At 44.5% G+C, this 18,962-nt stretch overlaps 2 protein-coding genes across 4 annotated transcripts; one reads left to right on the forward strand and one right to left on the reverse strand.

The window, feature by feature from the left end:
* Positions 1–524: 524 nt before the first annotated feature.
* mideasa (mitotic deacetylase associated SANT domain protein a) lies at positions 525–9,252 on the reverse strand. 2 transcript variants are annotated; one of them, XM_031861828.1, is made up of 13 exons: positions 8,715–9,252; positions 6,522–7,333; positions 5,301–5,516; positions 4,135–4,477; positions 3,974–4,040; positions 3,690–3,832; positions 3,448–3,551; positions 3,223–3,298; positions 2,965–3,053; positions 2,275–2,418; positions 1,958–2,071; positions 1,659–1,825; positions 525–1,529 (listed from the first exon to the last, which is right to left on the reverse strand). In XM_031861828.1, the coding sequence occupies exons 2-13, from the start codon at positions 7,263–7,265 to the stop codon at positions 1,259–1,261; spliced, it is 2,478 nt and encodes an 825-aa protein (XP_031717688.1). In that variant the 5' UTR covers positions 7,266–7,333; positions 8,715–9,252; the 3' UTR covers positions 525–1,258. The 2 variants fall into 2 exon arrangements, with proteins under 2 accessions (XP_031717688.1, XP_031717687.1); XM_031861827.1 differs by having other exon boundaries at positions 6,522–8,238.
* A 1,426-nt stretch (positions 9,253–10,678) lies between these two features.
* ttbk2b (tau tubulin kinase 2b) lies at positions 10,679–18,252 on the forward strand. 2 transcript variants are annotated; one of them, XM_031861759.1, is made up of 15 exons: positions 10,679–11,169; positions 11,616–11,738; positions 11,867–12,014; positions 12,257–12,330; positions 12,436–12,576; positions 12,680–12,784; positions 13,269–13,334; positions 13,419–13,511; positions 13,604–13,729; positions 13,811–13,965; positions 14,220–14,409; positions 14,737–14,951; positions 15,068–15,533; positions 15,652–16,352; positions 16,929–18,252. In XM_031861759.1, exons 2-15 carry the CDS (start codon positions 11,670–11,672, stop codon positions 17,284–17,286), a joined length of 2,907 nt encoding a protein of 968 aa, XP_031717619.1. In that variant the 5' UTR covers positions 10,679–11,169; positions 11,616–11,669; the 3' UTR covers positions 17,287–18,252. The 2 variants fall into 2 exon arrangements, with proteins under 2 accessions (XP_031717619.1, XP_031717620.1); XM_031861760.1 differs by having other exon boundaries at positions 16,932–18,252.
* Positions 18,253–18,962: the final 710 nt, after the last annotated feature.

Below are 18,962 nucleotides of genomic sequence, written 5' to 3' on the forward strand. Positions count from 1 at the left end.
TCAGTGATGAAGTGGGAGACGGGGACATTTCGTCCTCCGTGATCTCAGAGCAATATGCCTTGCATCTCATCTCCTGAGGGCGACAGGCTACACTTCCCTTGACTGAGCACACTCTTTAAATGGCTGAGTTATTTCTCAACATTTCTGTCTGAAGACGAGTTTGGCTTTGCGGTACTCAATCTAAAAATGATGGAACATTTCTAGCATACTGAATCAGACCTATGAGTAGAGTATTTGGAGTTATATTTGATGGTGGTAAATCTTGCTCAGTAGATATAGATGTCAGTGTAATGACAGCATTTTAAGCAAGACTTCAAATGTTAACATTTAAAGAGATAATCTGGTAAAATGACAAATGGATCTGCAAAGAATTTCAGCCAAGCTTAATTTATACTGACAACTATTATCTACATACAAAGAAATATTCTGCAAAATAATGAACCACTGCCTCCACCTGCTGGATCAACGAAGTCTTGCATCCATACACTAACCACTTCCTGATTGAAAAAATAAAGACACTTCACTGAACAGTAGAGATTTTAATAAACTTTTCAATTCACAAGTCTTATTGCAGCAGACATGATTAGTTTTTACATTACCAAAATCATTGCAAAAATTGCAGTATCATAAATATATGGCCATCTCATATATATCTTTTTTTGTACATATTCATTTCAAAAGGTCCCTTAGTTGTACAAAATAAGTGTGCAACCAAACTAAAAATCTGAGGGAAATTCTGCAAAACTCACCACAGTATTTTCCAAAAAAAAAAAGATAAATACAAGCCCCTACTCTATCTTTATTTAAAAGGACTGATACTGTTAAGTGAAAGATAGCTTTGATCTTGATTTGTTGCTCAACAGGCATTCTGATTATCTTATGAAATATCATATAACCATTAAGTCCACACCATGTAAATGTATAATATTTTGACATTAAATTCAATTAAATAATGGATATAAAAAGGCAATATTGGCAAAAGCAGAAGCATTCGGGATAAGTGCATTTACAAAAAAATAAACTTCCTCTGAATTTTTAAAAGATACAAAATGTGTGAAGCTGTGGAGTGTGACTGGCTAGTTGGTGGAGAACGGTCAATCAGAGTCAGCGTCAGCTGGGGAAGGAGTGTGAAGATTAACAGGAAGACTTGAAAAACATTTCTCTTGTCTTTATTCTGCTCTCGGTGAGGCGGGACATCGCTACCCATCAATCCATCTTCTCATTGGTTTCTTTTCTCCGCTCTCCTGATTTTTGTCCCTTAGTGCCAGTCTTCATCCTTGTCATCCTCTCCCTCAGATGAGTCTTCCGGGCTGCTGACCTCTGCCTCCTCCGTCACTCCGTTACCATTTCCTTGCAGATTAGCCGCCGCCGCCGCTGCTGCTGCTGCCGCCGCCGCCGCCGCCTTCCGGGCCCGGGCTTCAGCTGCTGCCTGCTCCTCCTCTTCTTTCTGACGCAACGCTGCCGCCTTCTTCTCCTGCTCCGCATGACTCTTCATGTGGGCACTTCGGCTCTTCACTTTATAAAACACCCTATAGGAAATGGAAGACAATTACGCAACATTACACACAATAACAGCAGTTTGATATCTGATAGAAGATTACAGCGTCGACTAAACTGAAGTTATAAACAAAGACAAATCTCTGATGGTTCTGATATACCTGCCACATTTCTTGCATGGAAATATTGCATCAGGATCCGGCGGGGGCTTCGCCGGTGCTCTGCTCTTCTTTGCCGCAGGCTCGGCTGGAGGTCTGTGAGGTGCCGACGGGTGGAGAGCCTCCTTGTTCACAGGGTCCGGCTCTTTCATCACCAGCAGTGTTCCTGCCTGGAGCACCACGAATAAGTGTTGTTAGTTTTGCAGTTTTTTTACGTCATACATACATTTATTAAACCCGATTGTGATAATAGTCAATGTGGTCTGAGGTGAACTATTAGACATATGTAGGGAAACACTTACATAGTCATGGGCCTGTAGTGACTGAGCAACCCTCGCCTGATGGCTGATCTCGTAAGAAACATCCCTCTTATCGTCATCTGTCTCTCCTTGAATATATTTTGACCGCTGGGAACTCTGTAACGAATCACAACAGAACAATACAAAAAGATGATTTGGTGTCCCTGAAAAATTCACAAAACGATCACATATTTCCTGTAACCTAAGCCAGTCTATGAAAATACTGTTTGGCAAACAGAATCTCTAACATTAACTTCATTGTAATGCTGTAGCACACATCGCGATGGTACATTCAAAGCCAGGTTATAAAGCCACTCTACCTTAACGTCCACCACAGCCTCTGTGCTCCTCTCCAGAGGTGAATCTGGAGGGCCGAAGGTTAAAATCCCATTGCGACCGATCTTCACCTGTTTCTTGTACGTGTAGTAAAACTCCACACACTGAGCCACAGTCTTGGTCTGCACCTTGAAAAAAGTAAACACATGCAGAATTTAATATAATGAATTGACCTTTTTCACTGAGATGCATCTTTCAATTAAATGCAAATTATTTATGTCCATTTTATGACACAATTTGACGAAAAACAAGCTTCAGATGAGTGGCAGCCTCCGCCTCATGCCACTGGTATTGTTGCTGTTAATGTTTCTATGAAATTAAGACATTTCCCATAAATCTACTTCCTTTCACATAGAGGATGTAGTGCGTTTAGTCAAATTTTTGTCTTTATTGCATGATCGTAACTCATTTGGTTTTAACGCTGTTTGTGATTAAAGTAAAAGGACATTTTCCATTACATCAGAATCGGGCCTCATATTGTAAAATTTAAAAACAGGAGCGTAAACGTCTGAAAATCTATACTTTGATAGTTTGTTTAGATCAATTGTACACCAATGCCTCATAGATAATGTGCTACGGATTTATTTGTGTTGAAATGCTACACAGAGCACATTCAAATGCATTTACTTTGATTCATAATCGTTCATGCTGCGGGGTGAAATTAACAAGCGTACCAATTTCTGCACCATAAAGAAGTCCTTCCTGTAGGCAGAGATCCCCTTATTGAAGTAGCACTTCTCTTCTGCAGTCCAGCAATCGGAGCCTGTGAGTGAATCAGACACAGTGCAAATTGAGGAAACATAAAAGAGAGGTTAGGAAATAAGAGACAGAAGGAGGAAGATGAAGAGACCAAGACAGTCAGAGAATTTATGAGTTTATCGAAGTGATTTACATCAAAACCACTTTTATTTTACTGCGATGTCGATGCTCACCTGAGTAGTGATAACCTGCCAGGTGGTGACCTTTGGGGTAAACTGGGTCCTGAAGCATCAAACATCCAAGAGTTTCCTTAAAAATCAACATGAATCATCAGTGAACAATCCATTCTTTAACAAGCTCAGTGTTACCCAACACTAGAAAACAAGTCTTCTAAAGTTGTCCTGCTGCTAACTGGATTGCAGATAGTTGAGTGTCTGGTTATGAGTCACTATACTCACAAGGAAGTCACCTCCACATTCGTGTAAACAGTGTAAAACCAGCTCCTGGTTGGTTCCTCCGCCCATCAGCACACTGCAACAAGCCATGTTCATCATATCCTCCACTACAAAAAAAAAAAAAAAAAAAAAGAAGAGAAAATGATGACATTTTGAAAGAATTAGCGTGGATGAGAAGGTGGTAAAAATCTCACAGAAAGAAAATAATAACAACAGTCAGGGAATGGCTGATGTCAGATACTGACTGGTCTCTTGGTCACCGTGTTTGAGGTGAGAGTCGTCCATAGGGAGCCAAACCAAGTCAGCCTTGTGCTGGACAAACTGGGAGGAAGGATGATCCTGTAACTCGGGAATTTCTGCCTGGTACTGCTGCCCGATGTTGATACGTCTGAACAAGTTTTAAAAAAAAAAAAAAAAAAAAAAGGAGGGAGAGAGAGAGAGAGTTCTGGTGATGTCAGTACATTTATGATAAAGGAGAAGTTGTATTTTGGGCCAGATATTGAAAACCTGTTTAGGTGACTGTACTTACGGCTCAAGGCTAGCAGGTGTGGCATCAGTCATCAAGGGCAGAACAGGAGGTGTGATATCTGAACTTGCTGAAAATACAAAAAGAAATCTCCTTTTCACACATTATCTGAGAAGGCCACATTAAGTAGAATTCGTCTCATAGAAGCAACAACTGGGACTTACTGGAGCACAACAGACTGCGCGTCGCAGATTTGGGCGTAGGCGGGGGTGGCAGGATTTGGTTGCTTACAGCGATGTTGGTCAGGAAGGCGGAGAAGTAGAGCCCCGAGCCCTCACGCACGGGAGACAGGATGGGTGGAGGCGTGTAGGGGGGCATGGTGAGGGGGTGGTCCGGCAGGCGGACAGGAGAGCGCAGGTTGCTCTGGTAGGAAGAGATGCTGGAGTAGAGGGATGGCGGGATGAAGGTGGCTGGTTTGTGCGGAGGGATGATGAGAGGCTCTGGACGAGGTCGGCGCTTAAATTTGGATTTTCCATCCTCGTCCAGCCCTGGATCGTTTTCCCCACCCTAGAACAGAAGGACAAAAAAGTTATAGTTGTTCTGCTGTTACGGAGCATGGCGTACTTGTAGGTGCATTTGCTGTAACTTACTTTCCCATTATTAATGCATGTCAGTTACGAAGTTGTTCAATGCTACTTTTCTGTATTTTTCGAACCGTGGATCAGTTTTAAATATCGCACGGCGTAATGACGAACCTCTTAGATGAAGATCTGCAGGTGACACACTGCAAGGTTACCCACTTATACTGAGCCCCATTGTTGTGTGGAAATCTTCTCGCTGTGTGCATGGCATGTAATCAGATTGTGGTTACTAATATTATTCATTGGCTTCTTTATTAAAACAACTTAAGTTCTTTCTGCTGAATTTCTGACAAAGAAGCTGCTCATGAAGTGTTTGCTGTCGCCAAATAAACCAGGACTTTAAGGCACCTGGACCTTTCCCCCACACCTGATTGGACCAAAGCATCACACTTGCTGGGCTGTCATTGGTCTTATTTTCAAAATGGACACACATGGGGGCTGTCCCCAAAACACTGTCACATCTTAATAACCATGACATTGTGTACTGGCTGAATGAGACTTCACTTACACACTTGGTTTAAAAGAGCTGTTTTGGAGGGTTAATGAGTCACACAATCATCTAAACCACAAACATGTCAACTTGGTTTCCAGTGGAGGTTTTCTGGGCTCAAAGGCAGGCTTCTGTGCACCTCAAGGATCTTGAGGTACTAATGTAAAGTAGTCTGAGACGGAATAAACATCTAGAACCATGACTTCTGTATACACCTCATTGTGGAGTGTGCTAATGCAAATGTCATCTCCTTACTAACCTGACCAAAACTCTCAGTCATGGGGTTTCTGAGTGATCGCCGACGAGCCACAATGACGGAAGGTTTGCGATCGGACAGTCCTGCAGGCCGCTCACCCTGGCCGAGTCGTCCCTGAGTCCAGCCACCCTGAAGATCCGTTTGACTCCTGTGCACTGGCACTGACACGGGGATAACCAAAGGCACCATAGAGGCCTGTCTGCCTGAAGAACCGTCTTCCTGCCGAGGCACCAAAGCAACGAGGCGGAGATGAGGAGAGAGGGAAAAGAGAAGGTTACACAGAGATTCAGAAAAGAAGCAGGGAAAACGGAAAAGAGGTTAGATATAAAAAGAAGGATATGGTCTCATTAATTAATTTTCTTCCTGAATAAAATATATATTTTGTATTTAAAATAAATTATATTAGGTCTGCCATTAAATTATTTTATAATAAATTAATACATAACAATATTTTTGATAAACCCTCAAACATGCTGCTTGTTAACCACACTACACCAGCACTGGGTTTTGAAACAGCAATACCGGTTTGGTGTGTGTTGGGGATTTTAGGAGTGTACAGTTGACAACTCAGCCCCTCCCTAGCTCTGCTGAATGACTGGGAATGAGGCTAAGGAATGTGGAGGTGTGCAGACATGCAGCTGCTCTAACTGTACGTCCTGCACGCGCACTCTGCACAAAAAACCAAGCACAAGCCTTAGAACCCCTGAGGGTACAGAGTACTAGACATCCCTGTGCTTAGAAAACACTGACAAAACCAGAGTTAAATTTGTTTATGTGCTTGGTGTCTATTTAACGAAACTGCTTGACAGAAAATGAAGAAGCCGGTTTCATTGAGTGTGCCACTGTACCTCCAATAATAGACATTTTTCAGGTTGCACCAGTATCTGTATCTAGTGCATGACATGTATAGTATGACTGTGCACACTGGTTATACAGCCTGCTATAGCAGGGGCTCAACAGCTGTAGGAATCAAGTTAACAGACCTACGAAAAGGATTTTGTAAGCGAGAAGGGAAGTTCTGCATAGAAACAAGCTTCTTCCTCTTTGTGCAGCTGCTCGACAACTTTGCCAGATGAATAGTTGCCCTTACATGCATAGATTATCTGCTTTTGTCTTTCTTGCTCTACTAAACTGGGCCTAAATCAAGCATCTGAATGGCTATTTTGCCTTAAAAAAACACCAAAAATATATAATTACAGTGGCAGTGTAGTGAGTGATTTTAACCTTGACCATCTTAGAAGGTAGGGACTCCATTTCTGATGCCTTCTGGGCCAGAGTCTCCAAGTTGATCTCCTTAGATGCCCTCCTTCTCCGACGAATGACCCCTCCGGTTGTCACCTCCCCTCCTTTCGCAGCCTGACTGCCTGCTACTCCGTTCAGGGATGGTGGGGGATCTTTGGACCAGATGTTCGTCGAAGGGAGTCCCAGCGGGGACTGTCCATCTTTGGAGAGGCGACGTGAACGCCGAGGGGCAGCCTGTGCATCTGAAGACTCGTCAGGATTTGTGGCGAGCTTTTCGGGGCATGAATCAGGAACGGGTGACGCCTCACAGGTTTGAGCCTCTGGTTCCTGCTGCAGCTCCACTGACTGGACTTCCTCCTTGTTAGGAGCGCCGATAGGTGGACCGGGCTCAGGAGGCAGAGAAGTCACAAAGTTTTGGGTTTGTTGCTGTTTTGGTTGCACCTGTGGTTGTGTTGCTTCTTGCTGTGGCACATTTTGCTGTTGCACTTGCTGCTGCTGCATTTGCTGCATTTGTTGCTGTCGCTCCTGTATCTGTTGCTGGTGATATTGTTGCTGCATTTGCTGCAGTTGTTGCTGTTGCTGCATTTGATGCTGTTGGATTTGGTGCTGCTGCAAATGTTGCCGCTGTTGCAACTGAAGGTGATGCTGCTGCTGCAACTGCTGCTGTTGCTGTTGCTGTTGTTGATGCTGCTGGTGATGGTGATGCATTTGTTGCTGCTGCTGCATCTGCTGTAGCAGCTGCTGTTGAGTTTTAGGCTGCTCGCCGTACGCCAGACTCGGCACTCCCTTGTTGCCTGGAAAAACAGAGTAATAACCTGATGAAAACTGTTGCTTGCCGGGCCTAAATGTTGTCTGGAAGGGCTGCAACATGGGCCCCTGCAAAGTGTGAGAAGGTACATGGGGCTGACCCTGAAGCTCCACGCCTTTGTGGGCGTTTTGATAAGCCTGCAGCTGAGCCTGGTGCATTGCAGCCGCAGCATGCTGCTCCCACTCGAGCCCCCTCCCCTGAGTTTGAGCCTGGGTGGCATCTCTGTAAACCTCAACTGGCCCTGGCAGTTGATTTTCTCCCGCGATTGGCAGAGCTACACCCTCATGGACTCCTTTGTGGAACGCCATTTGACCCCTGACATTCACTCCACTCATATAGGGGCCAAAGTTCTGCCCCCAGGCTTGAACAGGAGCTTCCTGAGACCAGCCGGGGGCCTGTGCGGAGTCCTGGGGCACCCACTTTACTGGAGCAGCCTGTTGATAGTGCGGTAGTCTTTGAGGCCCTTTCTCGGGGTTGTAAACACCAGAACTGCTAGCAGAGTCACTGTGGCTTGACTCTAAAGCGGGAGGTCCCATACCATAATAAACCTCCCCTGAATGTTGCACGGGCTCTTTCATGGCTGCAGCCCGATGCTTGCCGCTCTTGTCAGTGTTAACTTGAGAAGGAAGACTCATAGTAATATACGGTAATGTTGGAGTCAGAACTCTCAATCTTGATCTCTTGAGCGTGCAAAAATGTTACTGCCTCTGTAGTGTGCTTTCAATGCCTGTGGTTGAGGATATGTTTGTTCAATTGTGTATACAGGAGGTATTTGGGAGGAAATACAAATCCCAAAGGAAAGTGCAGGGTGGGAGGGAGCATGCAACCTCCTTCCAGAATCAAATCTGAGGTTTGCTGTCCTCTCTTCTCATCCTCTTTATGGTGCCGGACCTTGTGAGAGAAAGGAGTGGTTAGACACTTTCTTTTTCTCTGAAGACAAGCACTCACATTTTTTCAGTCGCCTTTCACTCGTATGCAGCAAAGAGGAAATTGAGGCCTACACGAGCAACTCGCTCAGTCAGTAAAGTGAAAATCACTCAGAGTATGTCTGTTGATGCAAACGCTGGAGGAGCAAAACCTATAAGTCGATGTTTACGTCCGAGTGCATGCAGACGGGACGTTATGAGCTGAAGAAGTTTTGAAGCTGCGGCCAACAGCAACAAGGAGGCGCTTACTGTGTAGCTGCCATTTGGCATAACAAGAAATACAGGAAACGAAGGGGCTCGTGCAATCGCCCCGTGCGAAAGCCTGTGATGTTATGTTAAAAAAAAGCAACAATAAGGAAGCGCCTGGAGAGTTGAGTACTGTTAGGCAAGACAGCGGAATAGTGAGCATTAGTTAAACACCGTGTAGGTTAGATCGGCTACCTTATTAATGGTGCACGGAACTCTCCATGGCCAGTTCCATGGAGTCACTTTGGTTCCGATCAAAGTCGACTGCATGCAGCTCCATGAAGGGATTGTGCGCAGCAAATGTCATAACTCGTACAACTTTCCCTCGAGTTTCACAGCGCACAATATGGCGAACAGGCGTGTTTACAATCCCACGAACACATAATCCAAAATCAGGACAGGCTGGAGAGGCTCGTTAACGCTGTAGTTGCAATGTTGCACACTGTATCCGTACGACCGTGCACCTCAGGAAAAAAAAAATGTCCACAACTTTCTCCCCGCATCAGCGAGTAAACCACACGCGAGACGGTGGAAGTGTGACAACGGTGCCGTGCTGCGGCCTGCTCCGGTATTTCCGCTGATTTGAACACGTTCGCCGATGAGCCTCGCGAATTCAAACCTTGTGTTTCGGTTTATCCGGGATATATGACAACGCTGCGAAATTGCGCAAACATGCAGAAAGTTGTGCACCCCGGAACGCACCGCCTCACCCCGAAACAGCGCAACTCACATCCTGTTATCCAATCCGATCGTCTGGTCACGCCCATCGCTGTATCCGTGTACGTTTGTTTTGTTGTCAGGGCTGCCCGGAGAGCGGAGTCTCAACTCATCCCACGGAAACTGTTTGTTGTTGTTACAATATATTAGTCATTTAGCAGACGCTTTTATCCAAAGCCACTTACAATGTTGTGGTTTTAAACATGACCTTATGTGTCCACAATGGTGATTATGAGGATTATTTAGAAAAATAATAATTATAAATATATATTTCACATGTAAATAGTCTTTACAGAGATATTTATATATTCACATTCTAACTTGTGGTCATTACATCTTCACAGCAAATAGTTAAAAAAATAGAAATAAATAAATATATATATATATATATGTTAATCAAAGGAATTCCTATTTTGACAAGTAAAATATTTGCTTTGACAAGGCTGAAATGGAAACACATCCATCAAAACATGTATTTTCTTTGCATAAGCACAGCCAGAGCTGTGTCCACGAGGCCTGTCAGGTTTGTGCCTGGTTTCTTTCTGAATACAATTTCAAGGCACAGCTGACGGGAGAAAAGTGTCATGTCAGGATCGCTTCGCTGCCTCATCAGACTGCAACCTCCAAGGGGCATTGGGATGGCTCGTATATCTCATTGTGCAGGGATGGGAATGAGCACAGGTCTGGAGCTATTACAAGATAATTAAGATGGAATGTATGTTTGTACTTATTTGATTGGCCAGTGCAGCACATATGAGTTTGCCAAATGACTTTGCAGTTTGTTGCAAGAAAGTTGAGCCAAGTTCAACCTTTTTTCCTGCTCCCATGTTCCATTTAAGTTAGTGTGGGGCAGCCTTTTTTCACACAGTGCTACCATGTGAACAAGGCCTCAATAAGAATTGCAAGTCAAACTTGAATGAACTTCATTCCAATGTTTAGAGGTGTAAATTATTTGTTTTGTGTGTACTTGAGCGTCAGTGGTGGAAAGTAACTAACTTGTTATGCGAGATATTGTACTTACAATTCAGGGGGACATATTTTACTCCTATACATGTATTTGATACTTTTAGTTCATTTGAATATTCAGATTAATAATACAAATTATAATCATAAATAAATTATAATGTATAGACTTTATTGATTTACAGTATGAAATGAATTCACCTTTACCCCCTGCAACATTACAGCAACGTACATATTGATACGTCAATAATTATAACCCAATAATATACATTATATTGAAAGTATATTTTGATGCTAATACTTTTGTACTTAAGTCAAATCTTTAATGCGTGGTTTTGACCTGCAACAGAGTATTTATACACTGTAGTATTGTCACTTTTTGCCTACCTCAGAAGGTCTGAGTACTTCCTCCACCAACTGCTGGCCAGTGGTGGGGAGGTATATGGGGGTGGAGGGCTATCAATATTTCATCAGGAGCACCAGAAATCCCTGCAACGCCCTTTCTGCTTATATGGTTTATGTTATTCGACAACGACGAACTGATCAGTTTGAATGGTGACCCAACAGTGCTGGCGATGCAGTGTACCTTCCACTGTCCTTTGCGCAGTTTGGACCACACTCATTTAGCCTGTGCTTCGTGTTGTATGTGCAGTGGTTCAGTGTCTCAGGGATGCAGTGACTGAGGAGTTTTTTTTTTATAGAGTTTGCGGATCAATCAGGAGACTAGAGCTGTGACGTCACCGCCGCTGCCGTGAGGCAGAGCACGGGGCATCACTCCTCACTCCTCATCCATTAGCAGGCTAGCTGGTGGCTAACTGTAGCTAACGTCAGCTATGGTCCATCATCACTATTCTCTCATTTCTAAAATAAACAACTACTGGGAATGACCTTGCTAGCTAACAACCAGATTGGGAGCATCATGGGGGCTGTTTGGATTTTAACTTGGATCGCAATGGTGCAACGGAGCGAGGTACGAGGTCAAGACAGGCTCGCTGTAACATTAACGGTTATGTTCAGTGTACATGCTAGTTAGCTTGTTTACAGGACCACAGACGTTACATAGATAGATTATCACCCTAAAGGCTAATCTCTCAAAAACTCGGGTTATGGCCGTTTGTGACTAGTGCTCGTTGTGTTTTGTCCGAGTCAAACAATGCTAACTTGCTATCTTTTCGCGACCATCTAGCATCTGTTAGCGTCTTGTATCATTAATTAAGACGTGCGGTGTACGGTTAGCTAACCCATGTAGCCGTTTAAATGGCATTCTGCTCCTTGTCTCTGCCAGGCACAGTAACATGTGAAAACAAGTGATGCTTCATCTTCTGCACGCCCCAGTAGCGTGCAGAGTGCAGTGATTTTTCAAAGAGAGAAAATGGACCTGAATTTTAAAATCTGTTCCCTGTTTTTTTTTTTTAGTGAGAGGTTTGCGCCACTGATGCCAGGTGCAGGTTGTAGCTGAGAGCACTCAGGATGAGTGGGGCTGGAGAGCACACAGACATCCTGTCAGTGGCAGACGTGGTCAGAGACAGATGGAAAGTGGTAAGAGAAAGTCACAAAATCACGTTTAAAAAAAAAAAGAAGTAACAAACAGATCGCCCTAAATGAAGAGCAGTGATTTCTCCATAACGACACTTTGGGCTGACAATGAATATTCCCTTTCTTTTCAGACGAGGAAGATAGGAGGAGGTGGGTTTGGGGAGATCTACGAGGTTTTGGATCAGTTGAGCCAGGCCACTGTTGCCTTAAAGGTGGAGTCTGCTCAACAACCCAAACAGGTGCTGAAGATGGAGGTGGCTGTGCTGAAGAAGCTTCAGGGTGAGTGATGCTATCCCTTTGTCACAGACTTTTCCTCGAGAATTACAAAGTAGCACAGTTTCTCCCCCCCCCCCAAGAATTGATAACACCAAATATCATTACGCATTTTGTCAATTGTGTTAGTAGATAACGGCCTTATATAGATAGAAAAGGTGTGTCCTAAATGAATGATGTCAGCAGACGGACACAATGTGTTATCTAGCAGTGCAATTCTGTTGAAACGATTCATGTTTCTTTAACAGGCAAAGACCACGTCTGTCGCTTTGTGGGCTGTGGGCGAAATGATCGCTTCAACTATGTGGTGATGGAACTCCAGGTAGGATTTTTTTAGGAGTCAGTGTTCGTCAAGTATTTAGTTTGTTGCTGACACCTGATCACCGCGTCATAAAGGTGCCATGCTGAACACTGATTCTGTCTTCAGGGGAGGAATCTGGCAGATTTGCGTAGAACCATGGCCCGCGGCACCTTTTCCATTTCCACAACTTTAAGGCTTTGCAAGCAGATCTTAGAGGCCATTGAAAGCATCCACTCTGTAGGCTTCCTGCACCGAGACATTAAACCTGTAAGTTGACCTGAAACTCTTGATGGTTTGTCAATTTATTTTTGTATGACACTCGGTTTCCCCCTAAACATGCTTGTCTTTTTCTGTGTTGTTAAAATGATAGTCTAACTTTGCAATGGGAAGACTAGCCAGTACCTGCAGATGCTGCTATATGCTTGATTTCGGCTTGGCCCGTCAGTTTACCAACTCCAGCCAGGAAGTCCGTCCAGTAAGTACTCTGTGTAAACTTCCTTGAAGAAATGTTTTCACAAGTTACTTATTGTCAGAGAAAAGCTTACTCTGTCAACCCCTTAGAGGTTTGGTCTAGCATGTTAACCCAGAAAAGTGTTCTTAAAGAATGCTCCGAAATAAATTAAAATTAGATATACTCTATGATATAACTTACTCTTACAGCACTATGGAGTCATCCTGGTGAAAGTATATATAGAAACACTGAGTTAAAGGCACACAATGTACACATTTAATTCATGTGACAACTTTCACATGGCTGCTATGTGACCTCATGTGACATCCCAAAAAGGTTTAAATGCTCGGGACTGGGAGATGTCTTTTAAGATTAACAGACAATCCAGTTGCCTTCAACACAGTGTTTATAAACACCTCAGCATGTCATTTAGTACCAATAAACTTGGTGGAAACATTGCTGTTATCCATATTATCTTTTATTATATTGTGTCGCGATTCTCTTTCAGCCTCGTCCCGTGGCAGGCTTCAGAGGAACTGTGCGATATGCTTCAGTCAATGCTCATAAGAATAAGGTGAGCGTGGACCAAACACATGTATACTATTCACATATTATTTTGGCCTTGAAATTACTCACATTTGCGTGTTGTAATTTGTAGGAGATGGGTCGTCACGATGACTTGTGGTCCCTCTTCTACATGCTGGTTGAGTTCACGGTTGGTCAGCTGCCCTGGAGGAAAATCAAAGACAAAGTATGTGCCTCTATGTATGAGACAGCATCGATTCATAATTCACACTATGTGTATCCATTCAAAACTCTTATTTCATCCCTCTCTGCTCTCAGGAACAAGTAGGAAATCTGAAAGACACGTATGACCACCGACTCATGCTCAAGCACCTTCCCACAGAGTTTAGTACTTTCCTGGACCACATCTTGATATTGGACTACTTCACTAAGCCAGACTATCAGGTGGGCCTATCGCTCGGTTGGCATATTTTGCACACACTGTTTGGCTGTCAAATGCTGACGCTTGTGTGTTCTCTGTGGCAGCTCCTGATGTCAGTGTTTGAAAGTGCGATGAAGAGCCACAGCGTGCTGGAGAATGACCCTTATGACTGGGAGAAATGTGACTCGGAGGATATGCTGACCATCACCACCGCAACAACCACTCAGCAGCTCACTCGCCTCACACCGGCGTACTTAGGGTATTCGCAGCTAAAGCAAGCTCTATCACTGTTGATATATAGCCTTTTTATTCTAATAATTGGTTTTCGTTGTCGTAGTTCCACTTGTGCTATTGGAACTTCCTTCACACTCTGTCGGACAGGTGGTAAAATATATAGCTGCAGCTTTTTTTAGACTTGAATTCTGCACAGTCGGAGATCCCTTTTAGAAAAAGCGCTGCTCTAAATTGTGCTGTGGCAAAGAGCTGCAGGGTGACCTTCCCTCTCCTCCACAGCATGGCCAATGCTTCAGTGCTGCCAGGCGAGCTGCAGAGGGAGAACACGGAGGATGTCCTGCAAGGGGAGCGCCTCAGCGATGCTGACAACTGCCCCCCCATCCCCACACCCACCACCCCTGGTGCAGATGTATGGGAAGAGATGGACCGCAACCGCAACCATAAACATGTCCAGCCGGTGATCAGGAAGGTCAGGGCAATGTGGTTTACTGTAAATGTTCTTACCTACTGCTATAACAGTGCTCTTATGTAACTGCTTTTCTTCCTGTGCTTTGAGATGCATTGTTTATCTGCACTGCAGTGCATGTCATGCACAAAACTCTCCACAAGACTACATTGACTTTGCCTTTGAGATATGATAATAATAATGACCCCGCCATCCTCTATTACTACATCTACTTCTCCTGGGCTTGTATAGAAACCCACGTCTGACTGCCTGCCTCCCCATATAAAGAAATGGATGTCATGCTACAGCTTCTTTCTGGGGGATACAAATGCAATATTTCCTTCTTCTCAGGTGGTGAGTGAAGATGAGCACAGTCAGAACCAGGGGAACCAGAGCCCCAACACCGGCTCCATGCAGAGTTCTCCTCGACGGGTGCGATCAGAGACGATGTTCCTAGAGCGTGCCGCGCCACTCCTCCGGAGGATGAGACACAGTCAGAGCTTGGCGTTTGAAAAGAGGCTCGCACCTGAATCCAAGCCCACCATTGAACGCTTCCTCGAGGCCTAGTTAGTACTCGATACACATCAAATTTCAAAATATACAGTTGTAAGAGCTCAAAATATGTGTATATTTTGGAAGCCCGACTGGAACTCACCATTACACTTATAATATCTTGTTTCAGCTTGGGCAAACAGCGCCCTATCCTTTCTCAACTCGGGGAGAAATCCATTCCTGAGATGGGACACGGGCAGCAGTCTTCCTGCAACGAGGAACACTCTGGCACAGCAACCCCTGACCACGAAGAGGGCGCAGCAAGCAGTGGCTTTGTGGCCGTGAACCTCAGTCCTGTGCCCCAAGAGGGAGACTCCCAGGAGTGGGTGATGCTGGAGCTAGAGCAAGGCAGCGGTTCTGGAGCCACCAAGCCTCCAGGTGAGGCCCTGCACGAGGACAAGCCTGCGACACGCACGCCCGCTGAGGCTGAAAACCAGTCCTCTGAGCCACAGGATGCCCAGCCCGCAGTGGTGCCGAGCAGTCCTGTTCTGTCGCAGATGTCCATGCCCGGCACGTGGTTACTGGGCCACAGGAGACTGACGGGGATGCTGGGACAAATGCCCTCTGTGATTATGGGAAGACCCCAGATGGACCAGGTAAGGGTGACCAAGCATTTATTTGTGCATGAACTAATAAATAGGAAGGACTTTTCAAATATTTGTGTTAAACCTTTTCACGGTCACACCCCTCTAACAATCTTTAAAATCTCCTCAGTCTTCCAGCTGTGCCCTACAGTCCCCTGTACAGGAGAGTAGCAATGCGATACCACTCGAGGCTCCATCTGATAAATCTGAAAAACTCCCAGAGGACATCTTAAAAGATGGAGGGAGGTTGGACTTAGCTCCAGTGCCAAGCTCAGCCAAAGGCCACGCGGCTCACCTGACAAACGACAAAGACCCAGAGAGTGATTCCGGTCTGCCCGATCGCTCCTCGGAGCCGAATCAGCAGCCTCAAGCTGACACAGCAGGAGGTGCTCTGGAGAGCACCGTCACCGTCTCCTCCTCTCCACCGCCAGCTCTGCTCAGGAGAAGAGACTCTCCCTCGTCCCCAAGATTGAGCCGAATCCCAGTACGAGACCCAAACAACCCCCTGGACTCTCCGAGCAGGGACCTCAACATGGAGAGGCGTCATCGCTGGAGCAGCCCGGTCCCGGGCTCCCCGACCCACTCCCCCTCTCCATCTCTGTCCTGTGACAACCTGCCTTGTGCTTTGCTGAGAGACAGGCTCCTCTCAGAGCGAGGCTCCAGGTCTGACTGTGTAGGAGAAGACCCTCTCTCTCTGTCCTCCTCATCAGGTAGTAGAAGTAAGATCCCACGTCCGGTGAGCGCCACCTTTGTACCCGAGCTGCTCACAAGCAGGTTTCTGCCCCGACCACCACCTGGGAAACCACCCATCCGCCTGTGTGTGGACAACAGGTATGCTGCTGTAAAAGTGTGATCAAATGATCTACATTACCGATTCAGTTGTCACTTTTTGTTTGGTGGTGAATATTTAAAGCTATAATCCGTTGGATTATTACCTCAGTAAACGTAATTTAAACATGAGTTTATGGTCTCTATGGCTAGATTCTGCTGTCAAAAGAATGCAGAATATTACTGTTATTTATTTTTGTAGACGTTTTGTGTTGAGTTGAATGCTTTTAATGTGAATAAGCAGCAGAAGGAAATGTTCAGTCTGCTTTGGTGTTAGGAGAGTGAACCGTAAACAGTCAGGCTGTTAAGAATGAGATGAAAATGCAAATACTGCATCATTTCCTGTGAATCCCTTATGCAATTAGAATGCAGTGCAGGAAGGGCGGACTCAACTACTACCAATGAAAACTACAAGAATGTGAAAATATTAAATGCCAATTGCTGAAAGTAAATATAAAAAACTGTTGGTTGATTTCATGTAAATTTTAAGGATTATAACTTTCATTTCTCTTCACAGACAGATTTGAGGAATAATCCAGAAGGCATTGTGATCACATTGTCCTGTGCTCTTTTCTCCAGAAGACGGCGGTTAAGAGTGCGTGCCAGCAGCACTAGTGACGCAGACTTTCTGGCCAGTCTGACTCAGCTGATGCAGGACCGGAGCGGGATGCTCTTCAGCCCCCCTCCTCGCCCTCGGAGCTCCTCTTCCTCCCTGCAGCGCTCACTTAGCTCCTCCCCCTCCCGCCACGAGCTCCGGGAGGTCGGGGCTCTGCAGGGACGCAGCCGCTCTCCATCTAGCTTCTCCGGCTCCCCTCCTCCTCCTCGCCACGCTCACCCACACGACAGGTCTGGAGGCCCCCTGGGTCAGTGGGTCCACGGCTCCAGGGGAAGGGGTCTGACCCACGAGGGTAAAGGCTCCGGCAAAGTGAGTCGATGACTATATTTGGCACAAAAGTGACTCATCCGGATTCAGCGAGAGATTGCTTCGCATTCAATCGCTGATAGCATGTGTAAATACGGTATTTACTCAAGGGAATGTACTGTATGTAATGTAAAATGTATAAATTGTATTTATTTATTTATTTATTAATTTGATGGATGTGTGTCTCAAAATACTTGACAATGTGGCTTGATACCTGAAGATTGCCAACTTTACCTCTCATTTCACTCCTCTCTTAAATCTCCATAAAGGCCTAATATGAGACCAAAAAGATAATGTTAAATACTCGAGGGATGTAAAAAGGATGCTTATTGTAGATATGTACCATGGGGACAATATTGAACACTAATAGAAACCATGTACTCGCATTATGAACACTTGAGAGTAAATAACACGAGCAGTATACTAACATCGGCATTCATGTACAGAACCAGAGCATGGTGCCCCATGTCGACCTCACTCCTGTAAAACAGCTAGATTAATTATTCTATGTGACAATGAATTGCTCATTTGGCATATCACAAGTGTAGTAATGTGTTTTTACTTTGCTAGAAAATATCTGTCATGCAAAAGGCATCCGCATATTAGAATGTACGTGTAAGTGCACTCATACTTAAGTATTGTAAAAGTGCATGGGTATCATTGCAAATTCTTTTTTTATTTTTATTCATTTGTACAATCTGCTAAGACGTATTTTTATTGAACTGCTTCTGATTGAAATACATCATAATATAGACCAGCATCGATGTGCAATTATTCTTTCTGACATCAAGTAAACAGTAAAGGAAGAAAAGTGGAACCTGTTCATGTCTGGTTGTTGTTGCATTTTATTTTTTGGCACAATTCAAAATATATATTAAAATAAGTAGATTCAATAAGTGCCAGATCTCTTTAAAAAAAAAAAAATATGAATTCCTGGTTACACCATAGACTGTTTACGTTGTGAATAAAGGGTCAGTGCAACTAAAGTTTCTCAGTACTTCAAACCGTGGGAGTGTAATGATGTCTGTCTCTGAGATTTCTGTCACCACCTCGACACAAGTAAATGGAATTTGTTTTGTGGCACAGCCACAGAAACATTGGACGTTTACGTATACATTTACTGAAGAAATGCTCAGCAGCACTGTCGGTAATCAGATAAATGGGAAACGCCAGACAAAGCAGACATTTAAATCTTGACTAAACATGCTCAGAAGACTGTAATGTTTTTATGCTCAAGTTGCAACATGCCCGCTGAGAACAATGACTTGTCAGATTCTGTTGAAGCAGCTCTTTTAGACAGACGTCCCTGTAAGCGCGAGAGAGAGACTGCTGACGAGGTGGTGACTGAATGGTGGGAGTCCCAGATGACAGCGGAGAAATGAAGGCTCCTCCATCTGTGGTGGTCAATGTTTAAATCTAACAGCAGTAATTGACAGGAAGTTACACCATGTGTAGACAGAGACAGATTGAATCTCAAAACTCCTTTAAAATAACAGCAAGTTTAGTCATCCTTTGGGCTTTCTTGCTATACAGACTCCAGTCTTAAACTTTTTCCAACCTGGTTTACCAGTGGTTATGTACGAAATAAAGATGTATTGCATACAAGATGTGCAGTGTGGCAGATGCAGGTCGGTGATGAATCTCGACTGCTATACAAGAAACAGAAATTACAACAAATGGCCAGATGTTGA

The sequence above is a fragment of the Anarrhichthys ocellatus genome, unplaced genomic scaffold (assembly GCF_004355925.1).
Source record: "Anarrhichthys ocellatus isolate YVR2014 unplaced genomic scaffold, GSC_Weel_1.0 scaffold25, whole genome shotgun sequence".
Taxonomy (NCBI): domain Eukaryota; kingdom Metazoa; phylum Chordata; class Actinopteri; order Perciformes; family Anarhichadidae; genus Anarrhichthys; species Anarrhichthys ocellatus.